Genomic DNA, 16,933 nt, shown 5'->3' with positions numbered 1-16,933 from the left:
TGCTGCAGTTAAAATTAGGCTTGCTTGAGCATTAAGAGTCATTACAATTTCTGGCTTTCGTGTGTATGGATGTGTTTTTAAAATGTCAATTGGCATTACTAGTTAGCTGGGACATAATATATGATGCCCACAAGCATAGGGTGTCTTATTCATTGTGAAACTGTGTTTTCTTAATGGCATGAATCACACTGAAGTCCTAGACATTAAATGCATGGCCCGCCACTGATATCCTGTATGTACAGTAGGGTCCACATTTTTGAGACCACTAGTGCAAATGCTTCTATTCAATATAACATTTCTAATTGCAAACTATGTTATCAGCATAACAATTTGATTGACATGTTGAATTGTAAAATTAACATGAATTTCAGAATTTCCAAGTATTTGGTGTCCTAACTGCTGAAATGACAGCATGCAATTGAGCTAGAACTTGAACAGAAAGTCTGTGCAAAAACTGATGATTCAAGTTATCGCAGCATGATTTGAGAATGTTCCAAAGAGCATATGCGTGCCTCTGTGGAAGCAAGGAAAAGTGACCTTTTGAGTTAATATGCTCAATGTCACAAATATGCTTATTTGAATAGTGACCAAGAAAAAGTGACCATCTTAAATTGTTCTGACGTGATAACTTTTCTCTGTTTGAAATCCTAAAACATTATTTATTTCCAGGTAAAAAAAAAATTAAATCTATGTGGTTTCAGAGGAGGTCCTTCACCAGTTGAGTAAGTTCAACCTGCCACAGGCGCTGTTGATACAGTTCTACTCAGCCGTCATTGAGTCTGTCCTCTGCACTTCAGTAACTGTCTGGTTTGGTATATATATATATACATATACACCAAATTATATAAATTTATATAAATATTTTTTGTCTTATTGTGTATTCTATATATATTATATTTTCTATCCAATTTTTATTCTTATTCTATTTATTTTTATTTATTTATTTGTTTTATTATTATTATCTTTGTCTTGTTGTTGTATTGTATTGTGCACTGGAAGCTCCAGTCACCAAGACAAATTCCTTGTACTGTATGTGTAAGCATACTTGGCAATAAAGCTCATTCTGATTCTGATTCTTACCTCTTTATTTTTATATGCCACTTTTTTTAAACATTTTCAGTAAACATCACAACAATTGGCTCTGAGTGTTGAAAGCAGCCTATATACGCAAAGAGCGAGTGAATGCAAGAAAGAAGGGAGGAATTAGGAAGGGCAAAGCAGTAAACAAAAAATTGGGCTAAGTGTGTATTTACATTAAGGGTGTGTATATGTGTGTAAATTTACCAGATGTCAGCCAGGACTGCTGTAGGAAGGCCAGATTGCAGAAAAAACATTCGTGCTTGATCTCCTAGAAAGAAATAGCGCACACAGTAATTCACACTGTCCTCAGAGCACAACGCATGTGTGAATGAAGCATATTGTATGTATTTGTGTGCTCTTACCTGACAGATGGCCCAGAGTTGGGGCCAGAGAGTCAAACTGTTTGTCATGTTTCCCTCTCTCTTCTGGAGTTATAGCCCAAATGTTAAAACCACCTATGATGGATAAAGAAATGACAAATGTTTATTTTGATTTGAACTTTCCTTGAATCAAATGTTGTTCTTAAAATTTTTGGGTCATAACATTCCTAGCAGTTCTCTGGGAAAAATCTTTGACAAGGGCTATTGTCTCGTGTGTTCCAAGCATTTGTTCGGGGAAGGCTCCCTGGTCTCTAATGACTATTGGGATGATTTGGGCCTTCATTGTTATAATTAATAATTATTTGTAATTAATGATGGTTAATCATCACAATAAAATTAATAATAATTATAATTTTATAGTTAGCATTTACTCTTCAGCTTTATCACAATAAAATTAATAATAATTATAATTTTATAGTTAGCATTTACTCTTCAGCTTTGCAGGTCCAAAATGGGGCGCTATGTCACGAAAACGGTTTACACTTAAAATGTTCAAGTCCCTGGATACATATGCCAGGTATGGTTTGAAAGCTTAGAAAAAGAACTTTTCATAGATATCCTTAGATATGCCAATAAACGCCACCTCGAGGAAATATGTTAGAAATATGAAGATGATATAAAAGTCTTTCAAATAGCACTTTAATAGACAAATAATATATCAAATGATAGCTCTAATTCTCAGGAATGCAACAGTTTTACTTTGTTGCTTAAATACCACAGTTCAAAAGAATTTCAAAAGAAAGGGAAATATGATTTATGTAAGATAGCAAATACAAACATTTCTTTTAAGCACCGATCACTGCTGCTGTAAGCCCCAAATAGCTAAATAACAAAATTAGCCATTTTACCTGTCTGTGAGCTTGCTTGTGTGAATAATCCAATGTTATATCTTAGATGTCCAGAGTAAAATATGCAGTCCAGAAGGAAAAACATGCTGAACAAATCATCAGAAATATATCTTATCAACTATTAATTATAAAATGTTATACACCATCGCAAAGGGTGATGAGCTTCTAGTCCACACAGAGGCTGAGGTAGTTCATGAAACAATGGACAATGGTGCATGAACTTAAAATTAGACTGAATGTCAATGGACGAGCACATCTGTGGGGGCAAAAATACCTTAAGAGTGCCTCCTACATTTCAGATTGGTATTTTGTGATGGAAGGTGACAGAGTATATATTTTTTTTTATTGTACTTGCTGCCAATTATTGCAATTAAATAAGACTTTTTAGTGAGAAATAGAGTGAACAGAACCAGAATTACATGCTTGGAAATGTAGGACAGTTTTTTAATTCTGTTCATCATAAGATTTTAAACATATACAATATTATTTATTAATAATTTGAGTCTTTTTTAATTTTTAATTTGATTAGACAAATATTTGGTAATTGGTCCACAGTATGTGTAAATGTTAAGAAATTTGAGTGTGAACAGTTGTAGGTGGCTGCCCAAAAATGCTCTGGAGTCAAAGATGTAAGTGTAAACATTGATGGCTTTTATAGGCAACATGCAAGGATCAATCAAAAAGATTTAAGTGGCCAAAAAGAGCCTGCCTTTCAAACTAAATGCTTGAAATGGGAATATTTCAACAACTTTTATAAAGAGTGCTGAAGAATGTACCCACTGGGTGGAGAAAACACTTATTTTAGAGTAATGGTGCTAACCAGCAGCACTGATGGTTTGCTTCAAACAGACAGTAGTAAACTGATACATCAGGCCATTTCCAGCTAAAGGCATTCACCAGCACTCCTATGCACATTATACACACATATTTACATAAAAATAGTCCATATATTAATACTGTTACAATAATATGCTGAATCTTATTTAGTTCATGAAGAGAATGAGGCTAATGTGAACACACCCTCTTGTTCAGTCTTTTCTTTCTCAGTCTCTTTTCTTTGTTTTCTCCCCAGGGAACACACACACTACTTTCAGCTCATGCTTCTTGCATTGTCAGCAGCACAGAGATTCAGAAAAATGCCATCATGATTCATTAAGTGCAGGCCTTTGAAATCATGTGATGTCTTTCTTTAAAAATTTAACCAATTGGACATAAGATTTATAAAAGGAATTATCTACCAACAAATTAGCCTTAATTCAATACAATTGGACTTCTTTTGAATGTTTCCCATTTTCATAAAAAAAAAAGGAACAAGTTGGATGATCATAAAAAGTATAAACAAAAATCTGAACTACACTGAAATAGTTTTGAAACCAAATAATGTGCTTCACGTGGTAACAGGAGAAGGGCCTTAGTCAGGGAGGTGACCAAGAACCCGATGGTCACTCTGACAGAGCTCCAGCATTTCTCTGTGGAGAGAGGAGAAACTTCCAGAAGAACAACCATCTCTGCAGCACTCCACCAATCAGGCCTGAATGGTAGAGTGGCCAGACGGAAGCCACTCCTCAGTAAAAGGCACATGACAGCCCGCCTGGGTTTGCCAAAAGGCACCTGAAGGACTCTCCGACCATGAGAAACTAAATTCTCTGGTCTGATGAAACAAAGATTGATCTCTTTGGCCTGAATGGCAAGCGTCATGTCTGGAGGAACCAGGCACTGCTCATCACCTGGCCAATACCATCCCTACAGTGAAGCATGGTGGTGGCAGCATCATGCTGTGTGGATGTTTTTCAGCAGCAGGAACTGGGAGACTAGTCAGGATTGAGGGAAAGATGAATGCAACAATGTACAGAGACATCCTTGATGAAAACCTGCTCCAGAGCGTTCTGGACCCCAGACTGGGGCAAAGGTTCATCTTCCAACAGTACAAAACCCTAAACACACAGCCAAGATAACAAAAGGAGTGGCTTCGGGACAACTCTGTGTATGTCCTTGAGTGGCCCAGCCAGAGCCCAGACTTGAACCTGATTGAACATCTCTGGAGAGATCTGAAAATGTCTGTGCACCGAGGATCCCATCCAACCTGATGGAGCTTGAGAGGTCCTGCAAAGAAGAATGGGAGAAACTGCCCAAAAACAGGTGTGCCAAGCTTGTAGCATCGTACACAAAAAGACTTGAGGCTGTAATTGGTGCCAAAGGTGCTTCAACAAAGTATTGGACAAAGGCTGTGAATAATTATGTTTATATTAATAAATAGGTTTGGCTCAACTTTGCTCAGATTCAGAGAAAAACTGCAGTAACTACAAATTCCAAACTTTTTTTTTTGTGATCCTACATTAAATAGACATTCAGCAGATGTCTTAGAGATGTGTAATATTTAGAATGTATGAAAATCTGCACTATGTTTATCATATGTTAATTAAACTATGATGTTTTCCAGATGAAATGCTCTTAAACAGAACGTATGTGTACAGACAACCATACTGTATGTATTGCAAGCTGATCTGCTGAAAGAGGTTCTGGAATGAAAGTAAGCCAACAGTTCTTATATAGCTATGTCAGGTACAATAGTGCTACCTTCTATGCAACCGTTCCGCTACAATTTATGTTTAAGATCCAGCAAAAATAGCACAAACCACTATAACATCTGCACATTTTCACTTCGAACAGTGTATTGAAGGTCACACAGTTTCATAATCAGGTCTCCTAACAATGAATCGTGGAAACGAAGTGTGTCATGTGGGAATCAGGGAGTCTTGTGTGTGGGAGCACTCAGGTGCTTCTTTGGGAAAATGTATTCTCAGGCCACACACAGTGAAATACGTACTTAAGGTTTATTACAAATTGACATGTTGCTCCATTTAAGTGTTAAGTGCAAATGTTTTTTGGTTTTGAAAAACAGTCTTGCTTTATTACAGTAATGTAATCAATCTTTTTCAGCGCAAATTAAAATTATACAGAGTCAATTATGCAAATTTAACTCTGTATAATGTTAATTCTATAATTAAAATACTGACACACATTTGATTTACAGAAACATAGAACATTTCTGTAAATCAAATGTGTGTCAGTATTTTAATTATAGACATAGAAAATCGCCTAGCATCCAAAAATACCAGATGCTATAAGCAAGCAATATCTGTTTATCTGTTGTGCACTTCCAGATTGATTATACTGTGAACAGGCAACCCTTTCCAAACAGCGCTAAGAGGATTAGCCACCACACCAACATTCATGCCCATACACAGATGAATGGAGTACAAACCGACACAAAATTAGCACACGTACAGTATATACACACAAAACATGAACAAGAGATGCATCTTACCCGCTCAAACTCACACATCACAAACTTGCATACATGCAGATAGAGCATAGAGTAACAGTTCCAACATTTCCTCAATGACCTGCCAGTTTTAAAACTCTTGCCCAAATTCTTCCTAACATGCCATGATATGCATTTATTTGAGATTATTTACTAATTTATCATTAATAAAAATTCCAGAGTTCAAACCTACAATTTCAGTTTTTTTCGCCACCCAGACACTGCATTCAGGAAATAGACAAAGTCCTGATTTTCTAAAAGTGAGACATGTAATGGCTAAAAGTAATGGCTTAACAGTAAAACTTTTCTGTAGCTTTACATTAAGGTCACAGAAAACACACCCAAGACATTAAACGCACACACTCTACCCACACTGCACACTCTCTTTCTCTCTCTAGCTTATCATACACTGCAAGATAAATCATTAAAACATCAAAGAAAGCAAACAGGATCCACAACAGACTGGAGTCTCATTTAGTACATCTGAAAGGCAACTTCCACAGATTTTACTTACAAAAAAGTATGATGGTATTACCATGGTTTTTGGACATGGTACCATTGTAATACTATGGTAATCCTTGAAGTACACTACCAGACAAATGTTTTGACACACAATGAATTTATGTTTCTTATTATCTCAAAAGCCTTTTGATCTTAGGCAATACTTAAATCCTTGAAATTAGTTTTGTAGGCAAATATAAACTGTGCCATAGTATGATTTTATTCATGCATTCATGAGAACTCTTTCAATACTATTTAAAAGTCATCCCATGTGAATACCTCAAGAAGCAGGAGGACAGTGTGCCAACAGTTTGCAGAGATATTATTATATGGTATTTTCAAGCAGCTTATAGGATAATTTTGATTTATCACAGCTTATATTTTGTCATAGTTTTGATGACTTTAATTTTATTCTAAAATGAGGAAATAATTGTACAGAATGGGCAGGTGTGCCCAAACGTTTGACCGATAGTGTAAATTGTAGTACCATGTAAATACCATGGGATATTAATAATATTCAATCACTTATATACCCAGTACCATTGTATTACCACAATTGCACCATGGTAGCAAAACGTCTAGGTTACGTATGTAACCTCCGTTCCCTGATGGAGGGAACGAGACGTTGTGTCAGAGAAGCGACACTAGGGGTCTCTCTTGAGCGCCGATATTCACCTCTAAACTATGAAAAAAGGCCAATGAGAGTTGGCAACCAGTATTTGCATGTCCCGCCCCCTACGGGTATTTAAGCGGCGCAAATACGGGAGTTCATTCAGGATTTTTCTGAGGAGCCGGAAATGGTCCAGCCACAACAGTGGCTCGGCTCAGCGACGTGGCAGGGGAGACACAACGTCTCGTTCCCTCCATCAGGGAACGGAGGTTACATACGTAACCTAGACGTTCCCCTTCTGTCGCTCTCTCCACGTTGTGTCAGAGAAGCGACACTAGGGGTCCACTTATAAAAGCGCCACGCGCTGAGCCGTGTACGTGAACTGCTGATACAGGAGCGAGCAGGTATTCTTACGTGCAGGACGACCAACTGTATCAGGCTGCACGTACCCTTCCCCAATGCCCCATTTAAGCCATCAGGATTCCTTATCGTTACCCTGGAGGGGGGAACAAGGCGCTGGCCGCCAACCTGGGAACGGGCCAAGCCTGGCCGGGCCTCTTTTCTCTCTATGTTTCTCGCATAGAGCAACTTAGGCCGGGGCCCTTACACGCATTGAAGGAAGGGGGTCTTAGCCCTTATTCAGGGCAGAGAAGACCCTGCGGAGGCCACGCCTACCTGAGAGGGGAGGCAAGTTTAAGTGGCAAAACCATCAGAGGCCTGACTTAGGGCCTATGTGGAAAAGTCGGTGCAGTGGTGGATCCAGCCTATAGAGGGGGGAACATACAGCACGGCAGCCGAGGCAGCCATGACTGCCTAAGGGAAACACGGGAGTCAGCTCGCCAGAGGGGACAGAACCGTGGTGTTACACACAGGGGGAGTCCGAAGGAGGCCTTACCTGTGGAGCACCTATACCAGTACAGGGTAGCTTACGGTACCACGAGTGGCTTGGGTCAGCGAGTTCCTCCGCTGAACTGCGACCCACGAGGGCTAGGGAGGAATCGACCAGTGTCCCAAACCTGAGACCTCCTGGGAATGAAGGCGCACTGTTTCCCTGGTTAGGGGAAGGGCGCTAGGTGCAAGCGATTCACCTGGTCAGATCGTAGGCGTGCCACCGAGTTCTCACGGGCTCGGTACCTGAGAGAACACGGGACGATACTGACTCAACTCGGAGATTGTAGAATCTCGCAAAAGTGTTAGGTGTTGCCCAGCCCGCTGCTCTACAAATGTCTGCTAGGGCAGTGCCCCTAGCCAGTGCCCATGAGGACGCAACACTCCTGGTGGAGTGAGCTCGGACCCGCAAGGGGAGGCACGGCCTGGGTGTGATAAGCCAGGGAAATGGCGTCGACAACCCAGTGGGCGTAGTCTCTGCTTGGAGACAGCATTCCCTTTCTGCTGTCCCCCAAAGCAGACGAAGAGCTGCTCAGAGCGCCTAGTGCTCTGTGTGCGGTCCAGATAAATACGTAAAGCACGCACTGGACACAGCAATGAAAGGGCTGGGTCTGCCTCCTCCCGGGTCAGCGCTTGCAGGTTCACTACCTGATCCCTGAAGGGCGTGGTAGGAACCTTGGGCACATAGCCCGGTCGCAGTCTTAGGATCACTAAAGTATCTGCCGGACCGAACTCCAGGCAAGCGTCGCTAACAAAGAACGCATGCAGGTCCCCGACCCTCTTGATGGAAGCGAGCGCGATCAGCAGGGCAGTCTTGAGAGAGAGGGCCCTGAGTCCAGCTGAGTCCAGCTGAGTCAAGCGGCTCGAAGGGGGGTCTCTGGAGGCCCGTAAGGACGACTGAGAGATCCCAGGAGGGGAACAGGTTAGGCCGGGAGGGAGTTATCCTCCGGGCACCTTTTAGGAACCTGACAATTAAGTCGTGCTTACCAAGAGACTTGCCGTCTACCGTGACGTGGTGGGCCGCGATAGCGGCGACATACACCTTGAGGGTGGAGGGGGACAGCCTCCTCTCCAGCCTCTCCTGAAGAGACATGAGCACTGACCTAACTGCACACTTCTGCTTGTCTTCGGCTCGGGAAGAACACCAGTCCACGAACAGACGCCACTTTAGAGCGTAGAGATGCCTGGTAGAGGGGGCTCTGGCTTGATTGATTGTATCTATGACGGTCGGTGGTAGGCCGGCTAGATCTTCCGCATCCCGTCCAAGGGCCAGACGTGGAGGTTCCAGAGGTCTGGGTGCGGGTGCCAGAGCGTGCCCCATCCCTGAAAAAGAAGGTCCTTCCTCAGGGGAATCTGCCAGGGAGGGGCTGTCGTGAGGAGTGTGAGGTCCGAAAACCAAGTCCGGGTAGGCCAGTAGGGGGCTACCAGAGTGACTTGCTCCTCGTCCTCCCTGACCTTGCATAGCACCTGTGCAAGCAGGCTCACTGGGGGAAATGCGTACTTGCGCAGCCCCGTGGGCCAGCTGTGTGCCAGCGCATCTGCCCCGAGGGGAGCCTCTGTCCGGGCATACCAGAGCGGGCAGTGGGAGGTTTCTTGGGAGGCAAACAGGTCTACCTGGGCCTTGCCGAACCGGTCCCAAATCAGCTGGACCGACTGGGGTGGAGTCTCCACTCTCCGCCGGGCAAGCTTTGTCTTGACAGCGCGTCCGCCATCACATTGAGGTTGCCGGGGATGTGAGTGGCGCGCAGTGACTCCATTCGCTGCTGACTCCATAGGAGGAGACGACGGGTGAGCTGTGACATGTGGAGGGAGCGTACTCCGCCTTGGCGGTTTATGTAGGCTACGACCGTGGTGCTGTCTGTCCTGACTAAGACGTGTTTGTGCCAAATTAACGGAAGAAACTTCTGCAGGGCCAGAAAAACAGCCAGCAGCTCTAGGCAGTTGATGTGCCAATGCAGCGGGCCTGCGGCTGCGCGCCCGTTGCACACGGCGCCCCAACCCAATTTGGAGGCATCGGTCGTGACCAGAACGCGTCGGGACACCTGCTGCAAGGGTACTCCAGCCCTTAGAAAGCAATGGTCTGTCCAGGGTTTGAAGGTCTGGCGGCAGGCAGAGGTAACTTTACGCTAGCGCGCCAGGGCGCCATGCTCGCCTCGGACTCGAGTCCGAGCCAGTGCTGAAGTGGTCTCATATGCATCAACCCCAGCGCGCGCCGCCGGAGGATGCCATATGCCCCAGGAGCTGTTGGAAACGCTTTAGCGGGACCACGGCGCCTGGCTTGAAGGAAGCGAGGCATTTCAGCACTGACTGAACACGCTCGTTGGAGAGACGTGCTGTCATTGAGACTGAGTCTAACTCCAGACCGAGAAAAGAGATGCTCTGGACCGGGAGAGCTTGCTCTTTTCCCAGTTGACCTGAAGCCCCAAACGGCTGAGGTGCCTGAGCACCTGGTCTCTGTGTGCGCATAGTAACTCTCGAGAGTGAGCCAGTATGAGCCAGTCATCGAGGTAATTGAGTATGCGTATGCCGGCTACTCGAGCGGGGCATGAGCTGCCTCTGCGACTTTCGTGAAGACGCGAGGGACAGAGACAGGCCGAAGGGGAGGACTTTGTACTGATACGCCTGACCGTCGAACGCAAACCGTAAGAAGGGTCGATGTCGAAGGCAAATTGAGACGTGGAAGTACGCGTCCTTCAGGTCTACCGCTGCGAACCAATCTAGATGCCGGACGCCAGATAGAATTTGTTTCTGGGTGAGCATTTTGAACGGGAGTTTGGACAAGGTCCGATTGAAAACTCGCAGGTCCAAAATCGGTCGTAAGCCGCCGCCTTTCTTGGGTACAACAAAGTAAGGGCTGTAGAAACCCTTCTTCGTTTCGGTTGGAGGGACAGGCTCTATCGCGTCCTTTAATAGAAGGGAGGCGATTTCTTCGCGCAGGGAATGGGCATGTTGGCCGTGTACTGCAGAAAAATGTACGCCCACGAAGGGGTGCAGAGACCTGGCAAACTGAATTGCATAACCGAGTCGAATGGTCCGGTGCAGCCAGCGTGACGGGTTGGGCAGTGAAAGCCACGCCTCTAAACTCCGTGCTAGGGGCACCAAAGGGACGGGTTTTTGACGCATCCGGCGGGCTTCGCAGCGGTGCGGAACAGGTAACGTGGCGCCGGGAGGCAACTTGGCGCCCCGAGGCTCTGGTGCTGAGAATAAACTCAAAGCACTTACCTTGCTCACGCGACCCGCAGGGGCGGGTTCGTGACTGAGGAGGAGGTCTGATGCTGGCGCCCTCTGGACTCGTCTGAACCGGCCGGCCGGGAACAGTCCTGGGGCTGAAGGCGGGACACCGCGTCCATGGAGCCGGGACTGTTGAGGCCTGAAAGCAGAGTGCCGTGAGAACGGCATTTGCGGGCCATATGCCCCAGAGACAAAGGAAATAGCTCTTTTATTGAGAATTTGGTACCGCAGCCCCGCTAAGGGGTGCAGCAAATGAAAAACCAAAGGATTCTCCTCCCGCCCTCCACCGGGGACGGAGCGGTCTTACCACCTCCGAGCTAACTTCTTGGACTCTGGGTGCGATGTCTCAGGAGCTCTGGGAGCCTTCCGGGTCCTCGAGGGGGTCCGTGGAGACAGGGGCGTGGCGCTTCCGCGGTTTGCTCGACGCTGGGGCTGAGAGCTGGGCCCGGGTTGAGGCGGAGCAGGAGCTTGTCTTCTGGCCGCGGGAGCACTCCCTCGGCAAGCAGACGGGGCATGGGCCATGGTGGCAGGCTTGCGGCGAGGCATGATGTGAGAGATGACCTCCGTCTGCTTTTTTACCGTGGAGAACTGCTGGGCAAAGTCCTCGACGGTGTCGCCGAAGAGGCCGAACTGGGAGACAGGGGCGTTGAGGAAGCGAGTCTTGTCGGCTTCACGCATCTCGACCATGTTCAGCCACAGTTGACGTTCCTGGACCACTAGCGTGGCCATCGCCTGCCTGAGCGCTTGCGCTGTGACCTCCGTCGCTCTCAGGGCGAGGTCGGTCGCTGAGCGCAGTTCCTGCAGTGTGTCGGGATCAGGGCCACCCCCGTGCATGTTGCGAAGTGCCTTTGCTTGGTGGACCTGCAGGAGAGCCATGGCATGCAGGGCGGAAGCGGCGCGTCCGGTGGCGCTGTAGGCCTTCGCTGTCAGCGAGGAGGTTGCTCTACAGGTCCGGGAAGGGAGTACGGGGCGACCTCGCCAGGTGGTAGGGGTACCGGGGCATAGATGGATTGCAACCGCCCTATCCACCTGGGGAATCGCCGCATACCTGTGGCGCGCTCCGCCGTCGAGTGTGGCGAGGGCGGACGAGCGGGGTGCTCTCCACGAAGACGTCAGCTCGTCATGCACTTCTGGGAAAAACGGAACCGGGGGGGGCGAGGCTGTGAGCGGCGCGCAGACCCCAGGAACCAGTCATCCAGCCGTGATGGCTGTGGGGAGGATGGAGGGTTCCAATCCAAGCCCACGCTGTTGGCTGCCCGGGAAAGCATGTCGGACATCTGTGCGTCAGCCTCAGCCTGGGCGTGCAAGCCCGAAGGCAGCAGCCCAGGGGAGTCCTCTGCATCAGATGCCGCGCCCTCCGTTGTCGCGGCGAGCTCATCGGCTTCCATCGCAAGAGGGTCGGCTGACTGGCTGTGAGGCGAGTCACCGCCGCCTCGAGCACGGACGGGAATCAACGAGTGTGCTGGGCCGCGGGTGGTCCGAGGGGGCGTACCCGGCGGAGCTGCACCCGCAGCCATCCCCAAATCGCCTCCATCGCCAGCCGCATCGTCCTCAATCCCGTGGGAAGAAGGAGCAATACGGGGGGCGGCTGGAGTGGCTTGCTCACGGTTGTAAGCAAGCCGCGACCGCTAACGTTGTCATGGTCATGTTCTCGCAGTGAGAACATGAACCATCCACAAACGCAGCCTCGGTGTGATCGCTACCCAGACACACGAGACAGCGCTGTGGCCGCCGGAAGCGGAGAGCACTCTACCGCGATCCAGAAACAACACAGGGGCGGAAGGGCATCTTTATAAAGACGCTGCCCTTAAAAGGACGCTCAACGCCGCTGTGTTTTGCTCTTTTAGAGGAAATTACTCTTTAAATAAAATCACTCTTTTAGGGAAAAAACTTGTGAGAGTTTTTAAATCTGCACTGTCGATGCGCCCAGGGGCAGGAATGCACAGCCGTGCAAACAGGAGAAAGCCGCTGTTGTGCGGCGTGGAATCCAACAGTTATGCAGCAGAGGGATGACAGGAACTCGGTGTGTAATATGCAGCAGTTGCAGACACGACTATCGGCGCCGAAGAAATTTTCTGAATGAACTCCCGTATTTTCGCCGCTTAAATACCCGTATGTCCGGGGGCGGGACATGCAAATACTGGTTGCCAACTCTCATTGGCCTTTTTTCATAGTTCAGAGCTGAATATCGGCGCTCAAGAGAGACCCCTAGTGTCGCTTCTCTGACACAACGTGGAGAGAGCGATAGAAGGGGAACAGTACTTTTTGTATGGGCGTTCACCAAAGTGCTGCAAATATTCAGTAAACCTTTCAAAATAATTTGTGGAGTTTTAGCAAATATTTGACCTATCCATATATAAATAGGGAAGCAGTAATTTACAACTTGCTGGGTGTGTTATCTAAACACATTGCATTGCATTTAGAAAATGTGGACAGTCTGATAATGGCTTCATCATAATTCACTTTTAAAGCAATAAGCCACAGAAGGCCGTGCATTACAGTGATTTTAAAGGAATTTTTGGCATTATACTAAGAACATGGCTAACTCTGTAAAGCATACAGTGATAGCAAGAGCAATACGATAAAAGACACCAATGTTCAATAAACAGTAAAGCTTATTAAAAGTAATAGGCTGGATAAATAATTATTCCATCAAGTAATATAGATCATTAGTCTAACTGTAGGCTGTTGAGCCAAGAAATATACCCTGTTGGCACATGAATATCAAAAGTGTTCACAGGTGTGAGTTCATCCGTATTTTACAATTACTTTGAACAAAGCTCTTCCAATCAAAATTTAGTCAGAACAATTTTTTTATAACATTCTACAACACCAGAACCTCTCACATCTTTCTAATAATGCTGTTGTAATACAACAAATGTGCTATGCTGTAATACAAAAAAAGTCAGCACAAAAGCCAAATGAGCTGTCAGCTGAATTATTTCCCACAGATACAGAGAAAGTAGAGAGGAAGTTCTGCCCTTTTTTGCCTCCTTCATCTTTTAACCCTTAAACGCATACCTTACCTCTTTAGTATTCCTCAATCTATCTGTTATAAATAGTGTAACACACACAATAATAATAATATATATATATATATATATATATATATATATATATATACACACACACACACACACACACATACACACACACACACACGCACACTTTTTTTTGCACTTGTACTTTTATAAATTATATTTTTATGAAACAACATTGAAGTAAATATAGCAAGTACAACACATGGACAATATGATATTACTATTTTCTAAGCTTATGTTTAGCTTATGTGTTATGTGTAGATCAATATGTTTGACAGCCAGTTGTGTCTCGTGAAATTTTATTGTGAAAGTGATGAATCCTGTTCTAGATTTGTCCTGATTTGTTGCATTGTCTCTTTGATATATGAAAATTAAAACATCAAAATATATCAGAATATATTTTATTCTATTATTTTCTAATTTAAAATATTATGAAAATTTGACACTATCTGGGCATTCTGAAGATCAATGTGTGATAGATACAAGTGCCAGGTCTGTGAAGATTCCCATTAATTTAAAGGAAAATGCATATCCCTGATACACAAACACAAAAAGAGCTGTGTTCTTACCATTCATGACTGCAGGTGGGATGTGAGGGACCCTCTGCTTGACTGGCTAGCTAATACTCTTCTGCAGAAACAGAGAGAGAGAGAGAGAGAGAGAGAGAGAGAGAGAGAGAGAGAGAGAGAGAGAGAGAGAGAGAGATTAGAGAGGTGAGGAGGGTTTTACACACAGAGGAGCTTCTAAATACACACTGTCATAGAAAAAGGCAAAGCACAGGAAAGAAAACAAGTAGAGAGTAATAAAAATGGGAAAGGATTGTACAAAAGGATAACACACTCTCTCTCAGCCTCTTTTGATGCTCTTGTTTTGTTGATAGCTTTTTAACCATTTTCTTTTTATTCACAGTCATGTACATGCAACAAGAAGCCAGCCTGCAAAGCATCACACAGTCACACACACAAGGAGGATATGATTGTGCCATAGCGCTTTCGTGTTGGTGCACACGTGTGTATTCATCTCTGTCTTCACTCTAAAGCTCTTTCTGGGAAGCTAGCCCTGCGTCTCACAGCTGAGTCTTAGAATCAGTGCTCTATGGGCCAAATCAACAAACACAGGCTGAACACAGGCTCAACACAATTAGAGCTGAAGAGCTCTGAGCTCATTAGAAACATTTGCTGGAGAATTTGAGAGCTGCAGTTAAGGTGAGAGTTCTAGAACCATGTAAATGGGTGTGTTTACATGTACAGCAAAGTGTTAAGACAACACAAAAAACTGATTATAAGATATTTTGAAATCATGTATTTTAGTTCTGGTTTTGATGTCAAAGAGTCATGGTGCTTTGTCTTTTCAAAACAATAGCTTAAAAAAAGCACCCAAAAGTACCATAAAAGTTTTCCATGCGACTTATGCGTCATATTCCAAGTCTTCTGATAGGTTGGTGAGAAAAAATGGTGAAAATATTTACCTCTGTTGCATGTTCATGCATTAAACTGTGCTGTTCATTTAAGTGCTAAAAATGACACAAGAGTCAATTATGACAATGTTTTTATTTTTAAGTGAACTATTCCTCTTTATACTTTATAACCTTTACACAATAAATAAACACATAAAGGCGTTTACATGATCTTACACATTGTCGGCTTATTAAGCATAATTGATGTAAGATTGAGCATGCAAATGTACTCATTTTCATTGGCCTGTTTATATTCTAGTGCATGGCTAGTCTACTGGTAGCCCGAATCTCTTTTTTCTGATTTTGATAAAATCCCATCGCGGTCTGAACCTTACAAAAAATCTAGAGTTCTGTCAAACTAGCCACAAATTTGCCACACACTATTTTCACATGAGTTTGTGATTCACCACAAATGTTTGCAGCACTTCACTGGTAGTGGTGAACCTGCAGCAAACATTTGGCAACAATGGACAATTTCCCGCAAAGCTCATTTGTATGTGAAAATAATCAGTGGGTAATTTGTGGCAAATTTGCCACGGACTCTAGATTTTGTAAGGGGAAACATCTAACGTCAACACCATCAGCGGGCATCAAAAGCGATCCGTGCTGTTTTGGAAAGGAGCCTGCAATTTGTAGCTCGTTTGGGGATAGTTCAGTTACACTGCTCTCTAAAACATGAGTCAGCAACTGTAAGGTGAGCATATATTTTTCGTCTAATTATTCAATCAAATGTATTTATGCAAATTGCTTAGCTGCTGGGTGCTTTCAAATCTACAGACTTCAAACTAAATCATACTGGTGCATTCAAGTCATGTCGGAATTATCGTATTAATGAGTTGAAAATGCATGAATGCCGTCATAAAGTCGTAATTACTAGTGGGATTTTCTTCGAGCCCCGACTTCTCGATTTGGGAGCGTGCCAATTTAAGAAACATGGTGGAAGCAAATTGTAATTGGAAAAATTCAGTTTTGCTTGAGGATTTTGACTGTGCAGTTCAGTATGTATGCATTTATTTGTACTTTTAATGAAGAATAATGATAAAACTTGCCAGAACATAAGCCGCATGTAGCTGGTTAATGCAGCCACAAGCGTTTGCAATAAAACTACATTTCCCATCATTAAATGTGGCCGCACAAGAATGATACAATAGATAAATAAGGCATTAAATACACACCTAATGCATTGCTTTGCACTTCATTTTGTAGCATTGGTGCAAAAAAAGCTGCCTCCGCTAGTACAAAGTGAAAAATAGAGAAAGAAATATGACACTGCAAAACAGGTACGTTCTTTCAAAGTAAAATCACTTGAATCCTCATCACAACATATTTACAATTTCCAATCTCGTAAGTACGAACGTCACAAGAGGACTTGAACGCACCGTACGTCACAGAAGTGATGTCAGCTCATATGCACAACCTTTTTCAACAATAGATGAATCGATAATGAAAACCGAGCTTTCAAAAAATGCACAGAAAAGTTTGCTTTTATTCTCTCTACTTCAAATGTAAATGTTCAGTTTAGCATCTGTAGTTCTAGTTTAAAGTGATAACATGAAGCACCACTAAACCTGCA

The 16,933-nt window shown here is 44.5% G+C and overlaps 1 protein-coding gene across 3 annotated transcripts in view; it reads right to left on the bottom strand.

Annotated features, from left to right (window-relative positions):
• Positions 1 to 16,933, bottom strand: part of itsn2a (intersectin 2a) — a 68,489-nt gene that overhangs the window by 31,458 nt on the left and 20,098 nt on the right. For all 3 annotated transcript variants that reach the window (XM_052095920.1, XM_052095921.1, XM_052095922.1), the window contains exons 2-4: positions 14,474 to 14,534; positions 1,443 to 1,535; positions 1,285 to 1,348 (exon numbers count right to left, since the gene is read on the bottom strand). In XM_052095920.1, the coding sequence (XP_051951880.1) occupies positions 1,285 to 1,348; positions 1,443 to 1,535; positions 14,474 to 14,480 (164 nt within the window). In that variant the 5' untranslated portion in view covers positions 14,481 to 14,534. The remainder of the gene's footprint in view (positions 1 to 1,284; positions 1,349 to 1,442; positions 1,536 to 14,473; positions 14,535 to 16,933) is intronic.

Source organism: Xyrauchen texanus, chromosome 28, assembly GCF_025860055.1.
Source record: "Xyrauchen texanus isolate HMW12.3.18 chromosome 28, RBS_HiC_50CHRs, whole genome shotgun sequence".
Taxonomy (NCBI): domain Eukaryota; kingdom Metazoa; phylum Chordata; class Actinopteri; order Cypriniformes; family Catostomidae; genus Xyrauchen; species Xyrauchen texanus.
Note: the sequence above shows the minus strand (reverse complement) of the source record. Positions and strands in the feature narration are given on the sequence as shown.